We start from the raw sequence: 18,731 nt of genomic DNA, 5'->3' as shown, positions 1-18,731 counted from the left end.
TAATAGTGACAGATTACCTACCTGCATCTTAAGATCCTTCAGTGGAAATCCAAGCATTAATATATTGCAGTTGTTAACTTGACCTGATAAAAGATTACTTACTTCCTGCTCTCAATTTCATAAAAATGTCACACAGGATGGAACCAAAAGACTGTCTTCTGTCTCTATTGCATAGAATGTGTTTGTATTTTAAAAAAAAAGTAATTTATGAAGATGTACATGGTGATTTCTCTTACCAGCTTGTGAATGGATTCTTCACACCTTGAACCTGAACCAGAACAATCAAAAAAAACAAGAGCTCTTACGTTTTCAAGGAATGTGGCGAAGCCTTCTGGAAGAGTTACAGTGCTTATCAGCATGTTATGGTGGTCACCTCTGGAGTGCTAATGAATAAAAAAAGTATGGTTGGTGCCATGTGAAAAATGCAGAAGGAAATGACTTGTTTCTGGGAACTTCTCCATTTATTCAAATGTGTATGTGTATTTCTCTGCTACGTTTCCATCTCAGGCTCTTTTCCCACACTGTTCCCCTTACTTAGGTTAGTTGTACACATCTCTCTTGTGGATGAGCCATGATTCCTCAGCCCATCCCAACTTCCACCCTTCTCTCTGCCCTGTGTCTCTACCTCCTACTTTGTTTCTGATTGCTCTAACTGTATTTTTGCTCACTCCCTCTTGTCTCTGTCCCCCTTTCTTATCATAATGGCTGCACTGGTACGCTCTACATCTTTAGCCCCTGCACTCATCATAGGGTGGGTACTGGGGGCTCTGGGAATACTGCAGGACTCTAGGATAGTACTGGAGGGGCTGTGAGAGATACTGGGGGCACTGGGAGGGCTTTGGGGAGCTCTGGGGACACTGGGATTACAGGGGAGGTATTGAGTAGTTTGGAGGGGGGCTTTCGAGAACGCTGCAAGGTACCTGGGGGCTCTGTTGGACACTGGGAGATCCAAGGGCAGGACACAGGGGTGGCTCAGTGGGGTTCCCACCCTGTTTCCTATGACTCTCTCCAGCTGAGCTGCTCTGCTCAGATCTGATTTGCTGTGTCATATGGAAATGTCACATGAATATATGTCACATGGAATATTAATAGATCTCCAATTAGGTGGGTGAAGAGAAAATTATCAAACTCCTCCTCATTTACTTTTACTTAGCCTGACAGCCTTGATTGGCTTTTCCTCTCATTTTTTCCCTACTGTGTTTCCATTAGTCAAATAAAAATTTAATGTTCATCCTGACTTTGATAAATTTCAGGTTTTTGACTATTCTTTTACCATTGTCATAATATTTTACATGTTTCACTGAACTAAATGTAAAATTCTGCAGACAAAAATACCTAAGTAGAAAAGATTATAAACAATTGATGTGTGTTATTAAACAAATGGGAAAAATACTTGCAACAAAGAGAAAGTATCAGGCTTTGCTTGCTCTGGGAGTGTAAAGCTTCATGAATGTAAGTGTAATCTAATAGCACCTATACACCGTCATAATGTTAAAGAGATTTTCTTATAAGGTAAATGTGTTCACTTGATCACCATCAGGCAAACGACTCTATGTTCTAATCCCACTTTTTACAACTTGATTCTTTGACTTCCATTAGATGTCTAGGAACTTATGTGATGCCAAATTAAAAAAAAAAAAAAGAAGAATCTCACTGTAAAAATAGGATGTTGCTAATATGTTCCATACACAAAATTTTAAAGAGTCTTAATTTTCTTTATCTTGTTTTGGAACCACTACTCCAAAATGCCAGGAGCTTTTCTCTCTACTGACTTAGTGATTTAAGATGCTGTACATAAATTCATTGTAAGAGCCAAGCTATGTTATTGTTGTCCATTACATATTTTATTTTATTTTATTTTTTGTGCATGTGGTAATTTACTTCTTACATGCAGTTTTTCAGATTCAGATAAAACAGCTGCTTCTGTTTTAGCAGATACCACATTTATGGGGGAAAATTTGAATATATTCCTGCACGTTTCTGTTGGTTTTGTTCTACTATCTGCTTCCCAAAACTTATACATGAAAAAGTGAAAGAAAAGTATAACAGAACATAATTGCTATTACTTAGAACCACTATTCTGAATAGCTGAACATAGAAGTAAAGTAGTCACCCTTGATTTTGTCTTGTCTTTCCCACAAAAAGTTCTATACTATATAGAGCTGTGTATCGAGTGTATACGGTATACACTCCAACTAATGGAACATTTGTCAACCTACCATACTCTTTTCTCTTGTGAATGAAGAACTTCTGTAGCTGCAGCCCTGAACAGCTTCAATTCAGCATGGTTGTAAAGATATGAAACATATCAAGAAGTAATGTCTTTTCCAGTGTTTTCCTTCCATCTTTACATGAGTTAAGTACCTAGAAGGAGTCAAAAGAGAACTGAAATGGGATGAAGGCAGCTGGGTACAGGAAGAAAAGTTTGTGCTTGGTTTCATTCTATGCATTATGGTTTAAATTACTTTCCATGTCAATTGACTGAAACAAATAGGGAATTTAATGCTGAAAAGCAGAATTGCAACAGTAAAGTAGCAATTGCAGAGATGAAAGCAATACATTTTACAATGCAAGTCTGATGACCTTTTTTAAATACTTGGTTTCTGACATTTATTATTCAATTTTAGACAAATAAGCTTAGCAAACTTTAATGGGCAACACTTGATCATGATATACTTGTATAGTGACAGAGTATTTTACCTGGAGATCTCAAATAACTCTACGAAAAAGGTCCCTTCCTCTGAAATTTTCTACTATTGCTTTACTTATTTTTAGTTAAATAGGAGGAACAAGAACTCAAAGCATTGGTTTTTAAAATGGATTCCTTATCTTTCCCTACTCAACACTGAACTTGAGTTATTTTTAAGTAATGTGAAGGAATTTTTCCATATTAATATTTCAGGTAGAATAAAGCTGTAAAAGATCACTTTTGTTGTCTGTGTGAGTGACTAGGGGATTTTTTTCTTTATTTTTAATTTTGCTAAATATGTAATTCTGCATTTTGTAGAATGCAATCGCTTTCTCTGATGTGTGAGCTTTGTAACAGTTTTACCTTTTGACTTTCACTCAAATTAAGGCTTTCAGAGTATCTGGACTGATATGTAATTTAAATCCTATTTGATTTATTGGTAGTGGCTCACGGGAAATAATTCAGTGTAAATTTGGGCCTATGTTATGGATGTGGGGATTTACAAAACAAGTACTACCATTCAGATGGACCAGATAATCTTGGAGATCTTTTCCAACCTTAATGATTCTATGACTCTTCCTTTCCTTTTCCCTATCTTGCCCCAAATCACAAACCCTTGAGAAATGGTCTGTTCAGCTAACTGAGCCTCATCATGTATAATACCTACAGATATGAACATTTCTTGGAATCCTTGGACATCTCACTTGCAGGGCATTTACAGGCCAAGTCCTGCTGTCTTTTGGCAGCAGCATAGCCTGAAAAGTTAATACACTTTAGTTTTTACTCTCCCTAAATCTTGCCACTGAGTCTGACAGCACACCTGAGATTAGATGAAGAGAAAGTAAAATTAGACTAGAATGGGGTAGTTAAAGGATTCTTCCAAGCCACAGCCTGAATAGGTGTCTTCTAAATTTGCTCAGAACAGGCATAATTTTCACTTTTCCTGGGGATTTGAATGTAAATTGCTGCATTTGGGAGTAAAACTCTATAGTCTTTTATGTGCAAAATGCTTCACTTTTGCTAATGCTGCTATAAGCTACTGTGGGAGTTAGTATAGACTGTACAGATTTCAACTACCAGCTTATTTAACCCGACTCAGAAAAGATATAGATAAACAGTGGTTAACAACGCTTTCAACTGAAGCACATTAGCACTCCCACAGTGGCAAATTTCAGGAAAATAAGCTTACATAGATTAGTCATTATCCTTTCTATTCCATGTCCCTAGAATAGCTTCTAACCTGACATTTAGCAACAAGAGATTTTGCAATAAAAGATTAAGTATACTTCATCCTGATGGAAAGTATTTTTAATCTTCTTAAAATCCTGTTCAGTTAACATCGGGGAATGTAAGTTATTTGGCAATTACATTTTCATCAACAAATCTTTTATATTTTCTTGGGGATGACTTTCTCTAATGAATTAAGTGAGGCCAAATTTGCATGCATGAGGCCAAATTTGCATGCATACTTTTAGCAAGTCTTTAGATCCATCTATCCAGACACATGGAAGCTTATATTTGGAAGTGGTATCAAGGACTGGGCCAAAGATTGCATAACTTCAGCTCCAGCATAAGAAAGCAGACTTTACAAGGTTCCTATCTCTTTTTCCCATCACATCTACCACCATCTTAAGCCAGTGTAGGAACTGTCAAAAACACTGGGAAAAACTGCCTTGACGTTTTTCAAACGTTAAGGAATCATCTTTCTTTGAAATGAGGCAGATGAGGTACGGTTCTTTACACTCTTGCCCTGGGTAGCCAGTCATGCATGGGAGATCTGAAAGTAGCAATGTTCTTCCAACACTGACATACTTTGGATCCATCTGGTTTAGTGTTTTTGTTTGGATGAAAGGTGCAATTCTGAAGCAAGTCTCCTGATCATCCTAACTTACCTACTTGGTTCACATCACAGAGCAGTTTCTGAGTGTGCAAACCACCTTATTCTCATTGAAACTAAAGTAGAATTTGTGCCCCAAGAGCTCGGCTACCACACTTTCCTGTACAGCCAGCCATTCTATTCACGGGGCTGCATTAGGGATTTTTCCAAGTAACCCTCACCCAAAATGCCTGTGGTATGGATGTCAGACCATCCAGTCCTGTTATATTATTTGATACTTTTCATGAGATCATTGTCAGGAGCCCCCCAACAGAATTCCTAATGATGAGTGGTCTTTTCTCCTGAGGGTTGGGCTACTGCATACCCCCTTGTTTACAACCAAATTTAACTTGCTTACGACCAAACCTAGTTAAGCAATACAAAATCTTTCAGAGAAATCACATGAAGAAGAAAGTTGTGTGTCTGATTAGCAGGCAGAAGAATAGCCTAGATTCCATGCCTGCGATACTCACAACTTGCCTCCAAACTCTTTAACTGCAAAACAAGTATGAATGTGGCTACTGTTGACATTGCTAGCAATTTTCTTCAGAGGTGGCAAAATTACGTATGCTGATAGTAGCTTTTTAACTGGGATTATCAGAAAGCATTTTATCCTCAGTAAAAAGAATACCTGACTAAAAATATCATTTAACACTAATGCTGCTTCCCCAGCAGCTGCACAGTTCATGATAACCCAAATGTTCCCAAAAAATTGCATATAAGTGCACAGGAACCATGGTGCCACATATATTCCTAACACTGAATATATCCATTGAGTTGGCAAGGGTGCCAAGGGCTGCGACATAGTACGCTGGTGTGAAATTGTATCTGTTGGTAGGTGAATTACCACAGAAAGGGAAAAATGGATGATATCGTTCATAGCAGTTAACAAGCAAGTTCACATAGCCTGAAAGGTAGCAACAACTACAGTTAGGTTTCTATGCATGTGTGTTGTGGTTTAGCCCGGCTGGCAGCCAAACACCACACAGCCGTTCGCTCACCCTCCCCCCTCCCTCTCCGGGATGGGGGAGAGAAACGGGAAAGTGAAGCCTGTGAGTTGAGATAACGACAGTTTATTAAGACAGGAAAATTAATAACAATAATAATAATAATAATAATAATAATAATAGTAATAATGTGTACAAAATAAGTGATGCACAATGCAATTGCTCACCACCCGTTGACCGATGCCCAGCCTATCCCCGAGCAGCCGGCACCCCCACCCCGGCTAGCCACCCCTATATATTGTTCAGCATGACGTCAGATGGTATGGAATACCCCTTTGGCCAGTTTGGGTCAGCTGTCCTGGCTCTGTCCCCTCCCAGCTCCTGCTGCACCCCCAGCCTGCTCGCTAGCAGGACAGAGCGAGAAGCTGAAAAGTCCTTGGCTTGGTGTAAGCATTGCTCTACAACAATTAAAACATCAGCATGTTATCAGCGCTCTTCTCATCCTAATCCAAAACATAACACCCTGCCAGCTACTAGGAGGAAAATTAACTCTGTCCTACCTGAAACCAGGACAATGTGACACAGCCAAAGACATAATAAAAGCACTGATCTCAGGAGTTAAAAAGAGTTCAGTGAAAAAGACAGTCACTGGTAACCGTTCTCATTAAACGGAATTACCACCTACTTTAAAGAAGAGCCATTACTATTATCATTAGACTTGAAAATGAATTGATGTTTACAACTCCTCCAAATCCTTCAGACAATTTCTGTTATAACGTATACAACCTGCCTTTTCTTTCCTTGCACAAACTTAAGCAACTAGCAACTAAACATAGGGAAACTGACAAAGCTTCACAAGTTACACCAAAGGATAAAGTCTATCAATGCATATAGAAAGGTTTTGCCAAAGTTGTAGCACTGCTTCTGGGATTATCTGATGTTGTCCATTTGAAGACCTTGATGTCAATTACTCGTTAACTACCTGAGCTTCAATCACTTCAGACAAAATTTGAAGATGGGTGCATGCCTCATGTTGTGACTTTTCGTTTACGTAAAGGGAAAGGAATTCTTGTGAAACATCTATCCTTGAAAATCAGAATAGGAAAAAATGTTCATAAATTATTTACAAAAACAAACCAACATATGACGTTTTTCCATCCTACCTTTGAAGAGTTCAAACATCGCTGAAGTCAGATTTGGTAGAGGAAGCAGGGATGTTCTCTTTCCTGTCAGTACAAAAAATAGTTCAAATGTTGCTACCTGCTATGCCTCTGAAAAATTTGTTTAAAGAATCTCTGTATCACAGATCTTATTCACCTGTTCACACCAGACATTACCTAAACCAGGCTCCAATCATTCTTCTCTGCAGCTGTGGAGCAGTTGTGCCGTATCACGTCCAAAGCCAACCAGCAGAGCTATCAGCTGCAATGTTCTCTCTCTGCCCGCAATGACCCATCGCTATGCCCAGGCTGGGGCTGAAGAAGACATGGAGGTTGTACGTATAGTGGCAAGAGCTGAGCCTGCAGGAGGGAGCAAATGGGTAAGGCAAGCCTATAGCATGAGCAACGAAAGGAGTACCCCCAATGGTGGTAAAAAACATGCCACAACTGTTCTGTCATGGATGTCCAGTTGTTGTCCCTGTGCTGAGTGGTCCACGGCAGGTGGTAAGCAAAAGATGGTAGCAGTTACTAGGAGGATCCAGGTAAGGGAAGGAAGAACAAGAGGTAATGAGTACCAGAATGCCTCCTTAAAGCTCCTTGGAGAAGGAGCTGAGTGGCAGTGAAATGTGGCACCTGGAGAAAGGTGAGAAGTGGGCCAGATCTCATGGTGAGGAAAGCAGAGAGAACAGTCTCATTCCCATGGATTATCCTATGTAGTAAGAGGAGCCAGAGTCCTACAGCATTTTAAGTGATTGCAGTGTGCACATCAAAGGATATTACACTGCATGAAATTAACCTTAATTCTGGTGTTGGGTAACTTTTGGGTGGCTCTTTGCAGTGCTCACAGTCTTCTCATATGCACTGACCTCCACACAGAAATCAATACATTCCACTACAAGCTTGAGCCTATGCCTATATAGTAAACAGTGGTTGTAAAATAGGGTAAGATCAGGACCTGAGTATTCGATCATGAGTTAAGAATTGGTGGCCTCTTCCAAAACTGGAGTATTCTAATTATTAAAAACATTGGATGAGCCTGACAGTGCTGCCAGACAGTGAAAATAATTCACTAGTGACTTCAGCTGGAACACGAAAATCATTACACACAAGATACACATACAGAGACACATCAAAAAGCTACTTCTTGCTAACTCAGAGAAGACACAACATTTATACTACCTAGAAAATAAAATAAGAATATACATAAGCACAGTGAGACTTTTTTTTTTAAAAAAAAAGTAGGAGGCAAGGCAAGAGTCATCCAAAGAGAGGCACTGAATGAAGTAATATAAATATGTTTAAAAAAACAAACAAAATTTGAAAACATACATAGTATGTTTTAAGTTGAAGATTATGACCTTTTGACTGTATTTGCTGAATACTGACTCAAATTTGCAAATTTGCTTTTTTTATCTAGCTTAGAAACATAGTAATAATTATATAGGCAAAATAGGAGTTGGAGTTGTTTTGCAAAAACCTGAGTGAAGCTTAGCAACAAGTACCTCTTTGTATAAATGAATTAGAATATTACTGTGCTTTTTTGTTTTATAATTGCGTATTCAGGATATAACAACACAGAAAAACATGCACAACAACCACTAAGACTAAAGAAATCACTACTTTTAAGAATTATCTAGCAGTACATTTTCTCATCAATAGCTTTGCATGAGTCTCATCAATTCCAAAATGAATTATGACTTCCTATCATTGAGGATGCATACTTGGAGAAATTACAGCTTGTTCTCTATTGCTCTTTTCCAGTCTTGCAAATGCAATGTTCCTGACAGGAAAAGGTGTCAGTTTTCACACTTCATCAGTCATGGTCAATTGCTGCAGGAGCACCACTTTCATGCTCCCAGCAGAACACAATTTTAAGAGCTTCCCAAAATGCACTATCTAAGGGGAAAGTAGTGGCTTATGTAAGCTATATTCCAGCACAGCTCTGAAAAGACTATTTTCAGCTTTCTTATGGTACAAAATACACCCACTGAGGAATAATTGTATGCTTCGAGGACAGAGTAAGTTGAGTATACCAAAAAACATTAAAAGAGACACTGCAGGCACTTGCTGACTCACGCGCTCAGACGAACACAAATAGATTTTTTTTATCTATCATCTTGCCTTTCTTAGCCTGAGTGAATTCCTTGACTGTTTTTGAAAAACTGCCCCTATCTCTTCCTTTCTACCCATTTTAGGATACGTCTCTGCTGCAGATTTCGTGCAGTATTGAGATACAGAGAGTTGTTTTAGATGAGTTGCTTCAATATGAAGCAGAAAGTCTGAGCAGAAATTACACACAGACTACCGGAAACACTATGTAAGAACCTACAGAAGATCTTCTCTGCCTCCACCATCTAAACTACGTACCTGCATAAGAAAGCATTCCAGGATGTCCAACATAATGTCAAAGAGAGAATGCCTCTGTCTTGTCATTTCCATTGCTCTGCAAAAAAAATGATCCTTTTGAGTGTTGTCCTGAATATGTAGCTCCACGTCCTGTAAGACTCAATACAAAAATTGTGAACTATAATATAATAAGAATTTAATCACTTCAAAGTTGCATAAAGTATTCTTGTAATTATGTTCTCGATCTTTCCTTCTGGGTAAAGTCTGAACCTCCACACTGTACTGCTGTGAGGGCATGGCCCTGCTGGGCTGTCCAGGACTGTGTCTGGCCCTAGCTTACCTCGCCAGGCCTGATTCTAATCCCACCTGTGGACTGATGTCCTGGTCTGTCCTCAGCCTGTCCCCATGGAGATGCCTGATGCCCTTGTGCTCCCTGGCAGGGGTGCTGTGAGTCCCTGCCCTGCCTGCCCCAGTGCAGACCCCAGCCCCTGCCACATGCTGACACGTACAAGCCAACAGCACGCTTACTGCCTTTTAATATAACAGAATGTGGATGAAGTCAATCTGTTACAATTTACGGTTTTTGACTGGTTTCTACTCTAAAAAATTAAGCATGATTTCAGCCACTGTTGTTGTTTGCAAAGCGTATACAAATGGCAAATCACAAACAAGCAATTGGGGAACAATGGACTGCATCAGATCAGTCTACTACAGATATCTGTTAAATACACTCAACACCAAGCAATCTCTTTATTGTTATTTACTTCCTATACACAGGCTTTTAGGGTAAAGGTATTGAAAAGTATCAAAACCAGTTGCTCTTTCCTCTCAAATTCCTGGTTCTTCATATTTAGGAACAGCAATAGCAATGAAGGCATCCAGAGGTGTGCAGTCAGAAATATAGCACTAAAAATAGTTAATGTTTTATTATCTTCTGGAGAGAAGTTTTAGCTGTACTACACAACCTCTGCATCCTGGGGACAAAACAGATACAATTTGTTGTGTGTTCCCCATAGGTTTGATGTTTATGAAACTTATAAACTTCAGGATACTTGTAGGTCCTTTTCCATTAAAGATGTCAGATATCAAAGGTTATCATTTAAGGTGACAATAACATGACTTTAAACTTTTGATCTCAGAAGACAAATGCATTTTTTCATTCTTTCTGCTGACATATCTGGAGAAGACAGATAAATCTCTAATTTGAAATGTTAAGAAATACCGTAGAAAGGATGAAGTTCTTTAGCGTACACGTATCTGCATACAACATGCTACAGACTGTTCCTGTTGGATGCAGCTATGACAGTACTTTGCTGTTTCCAAATAATTAATCTGGTGATTAAACTTCATATGCTTGCACAAAATGCACAAAAAAGCTGTATTGTTTCCAGTAATAATTCTTCCTGATAGCACACTGCATTGTAATTACCTTTTCCATCATCTTTAAATTAGTTTTCTTAGGTTTGTTTGTGTGACAGTACGGAGCTATACAACCATAAGCTTTTGTTAGTGCTTCTTTCCCCCCCTTCTTTGCTGTAATGCCTCAGTAATATACTGACTACACTGTAAAATATAGGCTGCAACTGAGTCTTCCACTCCGTTACTAGTTTGTTCTCTCTGGTATTTAATGATCAACATTTCTTCAATGTATTTTTTTATTTTTTTCTAGGGTTACATATTTTGTGGCCTTTCCCAATGAAAAACAAAACTGTTGAACAAACACGTTACAATGTCATTTTTGGGGATCTAATTTCAATGGAAGGGCATGAGAAAAAAAGTTTGGTGGGGTTTTCATCTGTCCCTCATTTAGTATTTCTTTGTGTTGAATGTGGTAAATGCTTCAGTAGCCTTGACAAAAACTCTGTTCTTTTTTAACGTGGAGTTATAAATATGATACATAGTCTATGTATATAGCCATCACATCCGTTAGGTGGCAATTACGCCCTGCAGCTCACGGCCGGCTGAGGTAAGGAGCTACCTCACGTCTTCCCTGCCTGACCGCTGGCTGCCAGCAGGTGCCCACCTCGGGAATTAGGCAGTTCCCGAGGAACCCTGAGGCAGGTGAAGCTTTCTCACAGCCGTCAAGACGGCGGCGGTAACTGCGCGTCGGCACCGACCGCCCTGCTCCCTTCAGGGCAGCGCAGCGACGCTCGGGGCCCGGACGGCCGCCAGGGGCCGCTGTGGGCTCGGCGTGTGGGGCCGGCGTTGAGCGACGGAGGCTCGGCCGGTGCCGAGGTGGCTCCCTCCCGCCCTCGGTGCCGCGCCTCGCGCCGCGCCCGGCCCCTCAGAGCGGGCTGCACGCGCGCCTTCCCGCGCCGCCTTTGCACCGAGCGCCGTGCAATCGTCCCGCGGGCACGGCCGCTGCAGCGCTTACCTGCCCCGCGGCCGCTCGCCTCCACGCGCTGCCCGGCCCACCTTCGGGACGGCCCGCGGGCACGCCCCCTCGCCACGCCCATTGGCCGTGGCGGCGCCCTCGGGGCGGTTTCCGCGGCGCTGAGTGGCCCGGCGCGCCGTCCGTCAGCGCCGCCTGTCACAACACGCCCGGGCGCCTGTCAGAGCGGCGCGGGGCCTTCGCGGCACTTCCTGCAGCCCCGCTCCCGCCGCCGGCCCCGCGGCCGCCCTCGGGGATGGCCCCGCGGCGGGCAGGCGCCGCTCGCTGAGGGCAGCGCCGCTCGCTGAGGGCAGCGCCGCTCGCTGAGGGCAGCGCCGCCGGCCGCTCCCCCCGAGCGCCCCAGCCCCAGCCCCAGCCCCAGCCCCAGCCCCAGCCCCAGCCCCAGCCCCAGCCCCGTCCCGGCCCGTCCCGGCCCGTCCCGGCCCGTCCGGTCCCCCGGGCGCCCCTCGCGGGTCGCCGCCGCCCGGCGGGGCGATGGCAGAAGCCGCGAGCGGCAGGGAGCAGCTGGCGCCTCCCGACGCCGCTCCCCGCGCCGACGAGGAGCCCGAGGCGGCCCCTCACGAAGCGGCGGCGGGCAGGAGGCGGGAGCGCCGCAGCGGCGTGGCGGCCGTCGGGGCCGCCGAGCGCTTCCCCGGCGGCAGCCCGGGGCCGGCGGCAGCCCCGGAGCTCGATGCCGGCCTCCTGGAGGCGGCCCGGGCCGCCCCGCGGCGCAGCAGCATCATCAAGGTAAGGGCGGGACGCGGACCCCGACGGCGGCTCCGGCTCCGCAACGGCGGCCCCGGGGCTTCCCGACCCGGCGGCGGCTTCCTCAGCACCGAGGGGCCCCCCCGCGGCGCCCTGTGCCCCATCGCGGCCGCGGGAGGCGCCTGCAGCGGCGACGGGACGGCATCGGCGTGAGGGTGCCCGCGCCGAGTCCGGGTGCATTTGTCTTCCTCACAGGCTCTGAGGAAACGGCACCCTGACCGCGTTCAGCCGGTGCCGTTTGTTGGCTCGTTTTCCGTTTGGTTTTCAGCCGGGGGGGGTTGCGGTGAAGCGGGGCCGCCTCGCTGCTGGGCTAATCGTGAGCTGGTGTGAGGGTGCTGAACGGAGCCGGCAGGGCAGTTAACCGGCGTGTGGGCACGCACGGGGTGGTTTGCGCTCGGGAGGACGTCGGTGGGAGCGCTGCGGGTTGGGTTCGTCTTTGTGAAGGTGGCAAAGCACCAGGCAAAGCCCCGGCTCCGTGCGGGAAGCAAAGAACACAGACTTAGCGCTGAGAACTTAGAACATCCATTCCAAGGGGTGGATAAACAGAACGCCTGCTTTTTTTTTATTTTAACGCTTTAACAATTAGAGGAGACCCGCGTAGTTAAATGTAAAAGACCCCGTGAGGGTCCTTGGGAAGTTCCACCTCGAAGTATTAACCATTGAGTCCAACAAAGCATCAAAGTGTGACTTTTAGTCTTCTAGAAGCATCCAATGAATATGATGGGAACGCTTCCAATCTGAAGTTACAGAAACGCATGGATGCTTTGCTAAATCAGGACCAAAGTTCTGGAAGTGTTTTGGTGCATAAATCCAGTTCCCTCCTGGAATTGTGTGAAGGTTTTGGAAATTGAAAATGCACAATCTTGGATGCAAATGAAAGCACACGTTGTTTCTGCAGACTACACTAGCTCTATGAACTGTCACGAATGGCAGATATGCTTTAATGGTTGTGTGGCATTTTCACTATAGGTTGACATTTAGAAATATTATTGAGTATAAAGAAATATCTTCCAGCTGGAGAAAATTTCTTGAGATGCATCCTGGGATGGCGTTAATTGACAGATATTTCTGACAGATGAGAAAGTATTAATGTTAAGTAAGGAACTGGTAAGGCTGCATCTGAAATACTGGGTAAAATCTGTTTTATGTGTTTAGAAATGATGCATTCAAACTGAAACAGGTGGTAAGAGGGATAACCAGGATGGGTTTCTAAGGTCAAGGGATTGAATGCTATGTGAGCATGGTTTGCTTAGCCTGGTGAAATAATAGCAAAGGGGGATGTGGCTGATCTTGAGTGTGATGTTACAGAGCGAAAATGCGGTTTATAGGAAGCTTTAGAACAAAGGATGCCTGTACGTAAACCCGGTCTGGAAACTAGAAAACTATTGCAGATCATCGCTGTAAGGTCTGAATGGTCATGAGACCATCACTGAGTGGTCTCATGATAGAAATACTAAGAACAAAAAAGAACATATTTCATCTAAACATTAATTGTTAAGGTGATGAATTAAATAAGATGACATGGTTGTGTTTGAAAGAAGGTATCTAAACCTGAGCATTTGCAGGCTGTGCATCTCTAAGGCATTATGCTGTTGGGACTCCATATAAAGCATGATTTGTTTTTCCACAAGGTTATCTCAGTGATATATGTTTTGAAGCACAGTTTTCCTTGTCATTATACCAGTTACTAACTTGGAAAATACTCTTATTTCAGAAGAATTGAATGATTTATTTGTCTGCATCTTTTGGGAATTTCAGGTGCCCTAGAAAATATTCATCAGGTGCTGAGTGCAAATGGAATTAACGTTTAGAAAGTAATGCTTATTTCAGTTTTTCAGTTTTCAGCTGAAGGACTTTGATAAGCAGGAGTTCTGGTTAAGCATTGTACATTTTGTAGCGGAAGGAATTTTGCAGTGTTTGATCGTATTCATCTTAATCTAAAATTTCTTTATGTTCAGGTAAGTCCATAGGCAGAGTAGCATTCCATCACTTTCTTTATACTGATCTTGTCAGGTGGAAAAGAGAGTTTAAGAAAGCAGTGCAAGCTGTACAGTAATGGCGAGTTTTAATTCCGCAGGAGTTGAACACTTGCCCTATTCTCCAATTTCTTTCCGAGTTCTTTAAAGGTATACTTTTAGCTTGAGCAGTCTCACTGAAGTAAACAGAAAGCTTAAATTCTGTAGATGAAGGTGATCAAAATGTACTTCTAACACCCTTTTTTTCCAGCAGTCTTCTAGAGCTCTGCAAGTTTCAAGGTTAGTGTCGAACACCACAGTTCCAGTGGAAACCGGAGTTGCTTACATTGGAGGGCTTTGGTGTCCACGGGATAATTAAGTGTAAAGGACTGAACAGACTTATAGTATATGCCAAACATAATTTGCTGCAGGGAAGGTTTTTAAAGCGAGTAAAATATGAGCCCTTCTAGATAATCTTCAGTGCATTCAAGTGCTCTATATTTGGCCTCAGAAACAAGAGAACTCATTTGTACAAAAAGAACAAAACGTAGCTGGAATATTTTTGTTCCCATTTTGCTTTGCTAATGTTCACAGCTTTGCAGATTAAGGTAAATTTGAAATAGCATCTACAAGAAATGATTGTAGCTGCTCCTGTACTTTGGAAATATTCGTAATACACATGCATTAGGTTGTTTTTTTTTTTTGTCTTAAATGCAAGAAAGAGGTAAGTAGTCTTACCACAGAACTGGAGCAAGAAAGGATTTTTTTTTTTTCCATGAGGAGCTTGAAATAAGCAGTGTATAATGCTTGGGAGGCAGAATTAGAGGACAGGCAATACAGCTTAGAACTTGCCCCATTTTCAAATAAGCCTAAACATGGAGCACACGCATTGGCTAAGCTATTTTCCAAGTGTTTCCATATTTCTTTTTTTTCTTGTGAATAATCCATGGCCAATTGTTTGAAAATAAAATGTTAATTATGACCACTTTTAGGGCAGGAGAATGGAAAACAGAGGTCAAAAAACTCCTTTCTTTACATGGAATGTTTTGCAACCTTTTCTGCTTCAACTTCTAAACAGCGTTGAATGGTGTTTTCCTTCTAGCATGTTCCTTTGGACATCGCCACGTACAAGCATTTTAATAAGCAGGTAGGAAGGCTGTGTAATTCATTATGTAATACCTACTGAAAGATTTTGTAACTTTCACCAAGATATTTCTGGTCAGTGCTTATCAGACTTCTCTCTCTGCTTTGTTTGCATGCAATACATACTTCTGTGACCATGTTTTTTCTTCCTGGATCTATATGAAGATACTATAGCAGATAACATAGCTCTGTGCTTTGTCAATAACACTAGACTGTGTCCATAAGGTGAACTTCAAGTAGGATCTGCAGAATCAGACTTGAATTGTAGTCACAGCAGACCTATGAGACCTTGTACTTTTATTGAAGTTCTTCCAAAGGCTATGTGCTTCTTTTTCATGCGCAGGTACTTTTTTTAAAGGCCGTTTGAGTTACCCTTGTGCATCATATGCTGCTAGTCTAAGAGCTGCAAGGGCTGGGATTTTGCAATTAAATTGATTAGTGGAAGAGTGTCAAGATAACTAGCTCTTTTCTTTGAAGAAGTTTTATTTATCCTAATGACATTTTTTAGCTTTAAAAAAATTTATCATATCTTTCTTATCAAAAAGAATGCAAGGCTTAGTTTCTTCCAGCTTGTGTTTGAAAGCATGGTGACAAAATTTAAATACTTAAAATACATGATACATCTGTCTGTGCACCATGGCTATATAACGTTTTTTTTCGGAAGACAGTGGAGTTGTTCAGGACTGTGATGATTCTGCAGTAACTTAGGTAGTATTTTGCTGTGTAAGCTTGCAACTAGATGGAAGAATGATATGCCTAGCCTCTTTATGGAAGGACTGCTACCGAACAAGAAATACGTTAAATCAGTCTGGAAAAAGTCACCTGGCGGGTGGTATTTAAGATCTGTGCAAATTCCCAAACATTGTGGAAAGAGTAACATGGAGCTGTTATTCCTTCTTCACAGAAGATGAATTAGGGAAAACCTAGCAATAGCTACATAGCAGCAGGTTTAAAGTAAATGAAACTATTTTCTGACACAGCATGTAATTAAATCATGCACTTAACAGCCACAGAAAGCTGTGGCAGTCAGAAATGTAAACGGGTTCAAGCAGGTTCAAAATGATAAATTGATGAAGGAGAGCTTCACAAAGCACCAAAAGCATCTGGCTTGCAAAGTCCCTAAACTGCAAGCTGTTGAGCTTTGGGAAGCTGCAGCAGAGGATTGATCGCTTTGTACTTCGTTTCTTGTGTGCCTATGCATGCATATACTCCTGTAGCTGGGATACCCGTAGGGATTGACCTTTTTCTAACCTAGTAAGGAAAAACTTAGATGCACTGCTAAGGCACACAAAAGAATGTTTTCTGTTATTGCTAGTGGAATAATTTATTAAAAAGAATCTTTTGTTAATTAGTAATTTAGAATTTTTTGGATTGCAAAGGCATAGCTATCTCTAATCCTTGTAATATTTTCATAACACCACACCTGTATTCCATGCACTGCTGTTTTTTCATAAACATGAACTTAAACCAGAAACTATACTGGTTGTAGACCTGCTTTCATCAAATGAATTACATCTAGAAGTTAGAAAAAGCTACTCCATCTCTAGCGATGCCATGGGACTGTTGCATTTCTTGCTGTGATGCTTTCTGGTGGAGGCCTGTGGGCATTTCAGACTGGGCTTGACCCCTGCCCCTTCCTTCAAAGCCAAACAATCTTGGTAGGTCAAGTATCGCTGTGCCTAAGATAACAACATTGTAGTGAGCAGGATTTAGGTCCTGTGGAGTTCTTAGAGTCAAATTAGCAATAATGACTTTCTGCAACAATGTATACAAAGAATTTAACAAAGATTTAAGTGTATAAAATGGGATTCAGGCAGGATTTTAGGCACAGGGGTCCCATGAAGCTGTCTTGGGGCTCTGCTACCTTCTTATGCGCCTCTGGCTTTTCAGGGATTTAAGTTTTGTCAGAAAAGTTTCTTACAGATATATTTCTGTTGTGCATGCCCAGAGTTGCTTACACTTGCTGCTGAGCATTTTCATATGAACCTTGTACCCCAGTCAGTCTATGATTAATAGGTGAAGGTTTCTTTGTTTTCTATTTCTTGGAGTCTTTCATGTTTCATTTAGACTTTGATAGTTGTTTTGTTTTTTTTTTTTAATAGAATAAATGTGATTTCCAGCCATCTCTACACACAAGTAAATTGCTCTTTAGATTAATTTCCACTGAAGGAGAACTTGAAGCCTGGCTTAAAGTCCCTTAAAAATCCATGAGAGCCTTTAGTTATCCATGAGTGGACTTTAGTTAGTGCTTTTAAAATAAACAAACAACACAAGCATCCGGGGCAAACTGCTTGTATGAAAACTTGTAGTGAATTTCACTGAAGTTGACTGCGAACTGGCCAATGATTTGCTTGTCAATTGGTTTGATGTAGTACCTAATGTAACGCGCAGTCTCATTAAACATGGAGAGAAATTAGTAGTAGCACAGCATTTGTTGTGCCTTTCCATACAGGATCATAATAGTCAAGATTATTTGAATGCCTTCCACTGAAAGTCTCTAAAGGTGACATTTGTCAAACTGGTGGGACAATGTCCTCTCGGTAGGATGCCAGCAACTGTAACTCAGCTGGTCTGGTGAGCTGCACACGCAAGTTCTGGCAGGTCTTTTGGGGAAGTCATTTGCTAGATTTCCTAGGGAAGAGATAGCAGCTGTTATTGTCAGGAAGAGGAGATGAGGTTGGTGATAAAGCTTGGTTTGCTTTTGAAGTATGTTGTGTGCACAAAGACTATTATGCAGAATTATGTAATTGTTTAGGAGTAATGTTCTGTTAGAGTGATGGCACTGGTGGGTAGGGCAGCAGCAGAGGAATGTTTTCTATGGTTTTGCAAATATGTTCAGCAGCTTAGTTAACAGAACCAAGTTTTCATATACGTGCTGAGATGCAAATCCTATAATCCTTATAATAATCTTTTATCATTTTTTTTTTTTTTGTAGTTCCACTGAGATCAACTACACCTGTAAGAAAATGTTTTATTTGAGTTAATAGTACATTTGCTGCAGGGAAGGAGAGAAAAAATGTGAAAATGCAAGCAATTATTGTAGAACCAATAATGCATCCTCTGTGGCAAAACATCTAACCGATCATGCTTACCAACCTAATTAGTCTATTTTTCTTTCCAGGATGCAGCTGGTAGGTGTAGTTTTTTGGTATACCTTGATGATTTTATTAAGGAATGGAGAATGATGATTAATATAAATATTTATACACTTGTATTTTACTTTTTTTTTTCCTTTAGCCAATATGACCTGGAGGTTTTGTCATGCATTAAAGTTAAGAAACTACTTATTTTTTTGATGAATTTTAACTTCTGCAAAAGGCTAAATATGTTTACTGGATATTAAAATGTTCTGAAAACATGTCTTTGTATATGTTGGTGTAAGAGTGTATTTACCGTTGAAGCATTGCTTTTAGTTCTTTCTGTTTCGTAAACACTTTCAGTTTTGAAGCTTGCTTATGCACAATACAGTCTCTGGGGGA

The 18,731-nt window shown here is 41.7% G+C and overlaps 3 protein-coding genes across 6 annotated transcripts in view; all 3 read right to left on the bottom strand.

The window, feature by feature from the left end:
• The window catches only part of BOLL (boule homolog, RNA binding protein), a 35,779-nt gene extending 24,313 nt beyond the window's left edge, over nucleotides 1-11,466 (bottom strand). The window contains exons 1-6 of the mRNA XM_035536751.2: nucleotides 11,393-11,466; nucleotides 9,040-9,115; nucleotides 6,850-7,032; nucleotides 6,676-6,738; nucleotides 2,220-2,364; nucleotides 306-383 (exon numbers count right to left, since the gene is read on the bottom strand). Of these exons, the coding sequence (XP_035392644.1) occupies nucleotides 306-383; nucleotides 2,220-2,222 (81 nt within the window). The 5' untranslated portion in view covers nucleotides 2,223-2,364; nucleotides 6,676-6,738; nucleotides 6,850-7,032; nucleotides 9,040-9,115; nucleotides 11,393-11,466. The remainder of the gene's footprint in view (nucleotides 1-305; nucleotides 384-2,219; nucleotides 2,365-6,675; nucleotides 6,739-6,849; nucleotides 7,033-9,039; nucleotides 9,116-11,392) is intronic.
• SF3B1 (splicing factor 3b subunit 1) overlaps nucleotides 1-18,731 on the bottom strand; it is a 426,274-nt gene that overhangs the window by 135,815 nt on the left and 271,728 nt on the right. The window lies entirely within an intron of this gene.
• The window catches only part of HSPD1 (heat shock protein family D (Hsp60) member 1), a 388,176-nt gene that overhangs the window by 97,717 nt on the left and 271,728 nt on the right, over nucleotides 1-18,731 (bottom strand). The gene's annotated exons all lie outside the window — the stretch shown is intronic.

Source organism: Cygnus atratus, chromosome 6 (assembly GCF_013377495.2).
Source record: "Cygnus atratus isolate AKBS03 ecotype Queensland, Australia chromosome 6, CAtr_DNAZoo_HiC_assembly, whole genome shotgun sequence".
Classification (NCBI taxonomy): domain Eukaryota; kingdom Metazoa; phylum Chordata; class Aves; order Anseriformes; family Anatidae; genus Cygnus; species Cygnus atratus.
This window is presented reverse-complemented; position numbering and strand designations above follow the sequence as displayed.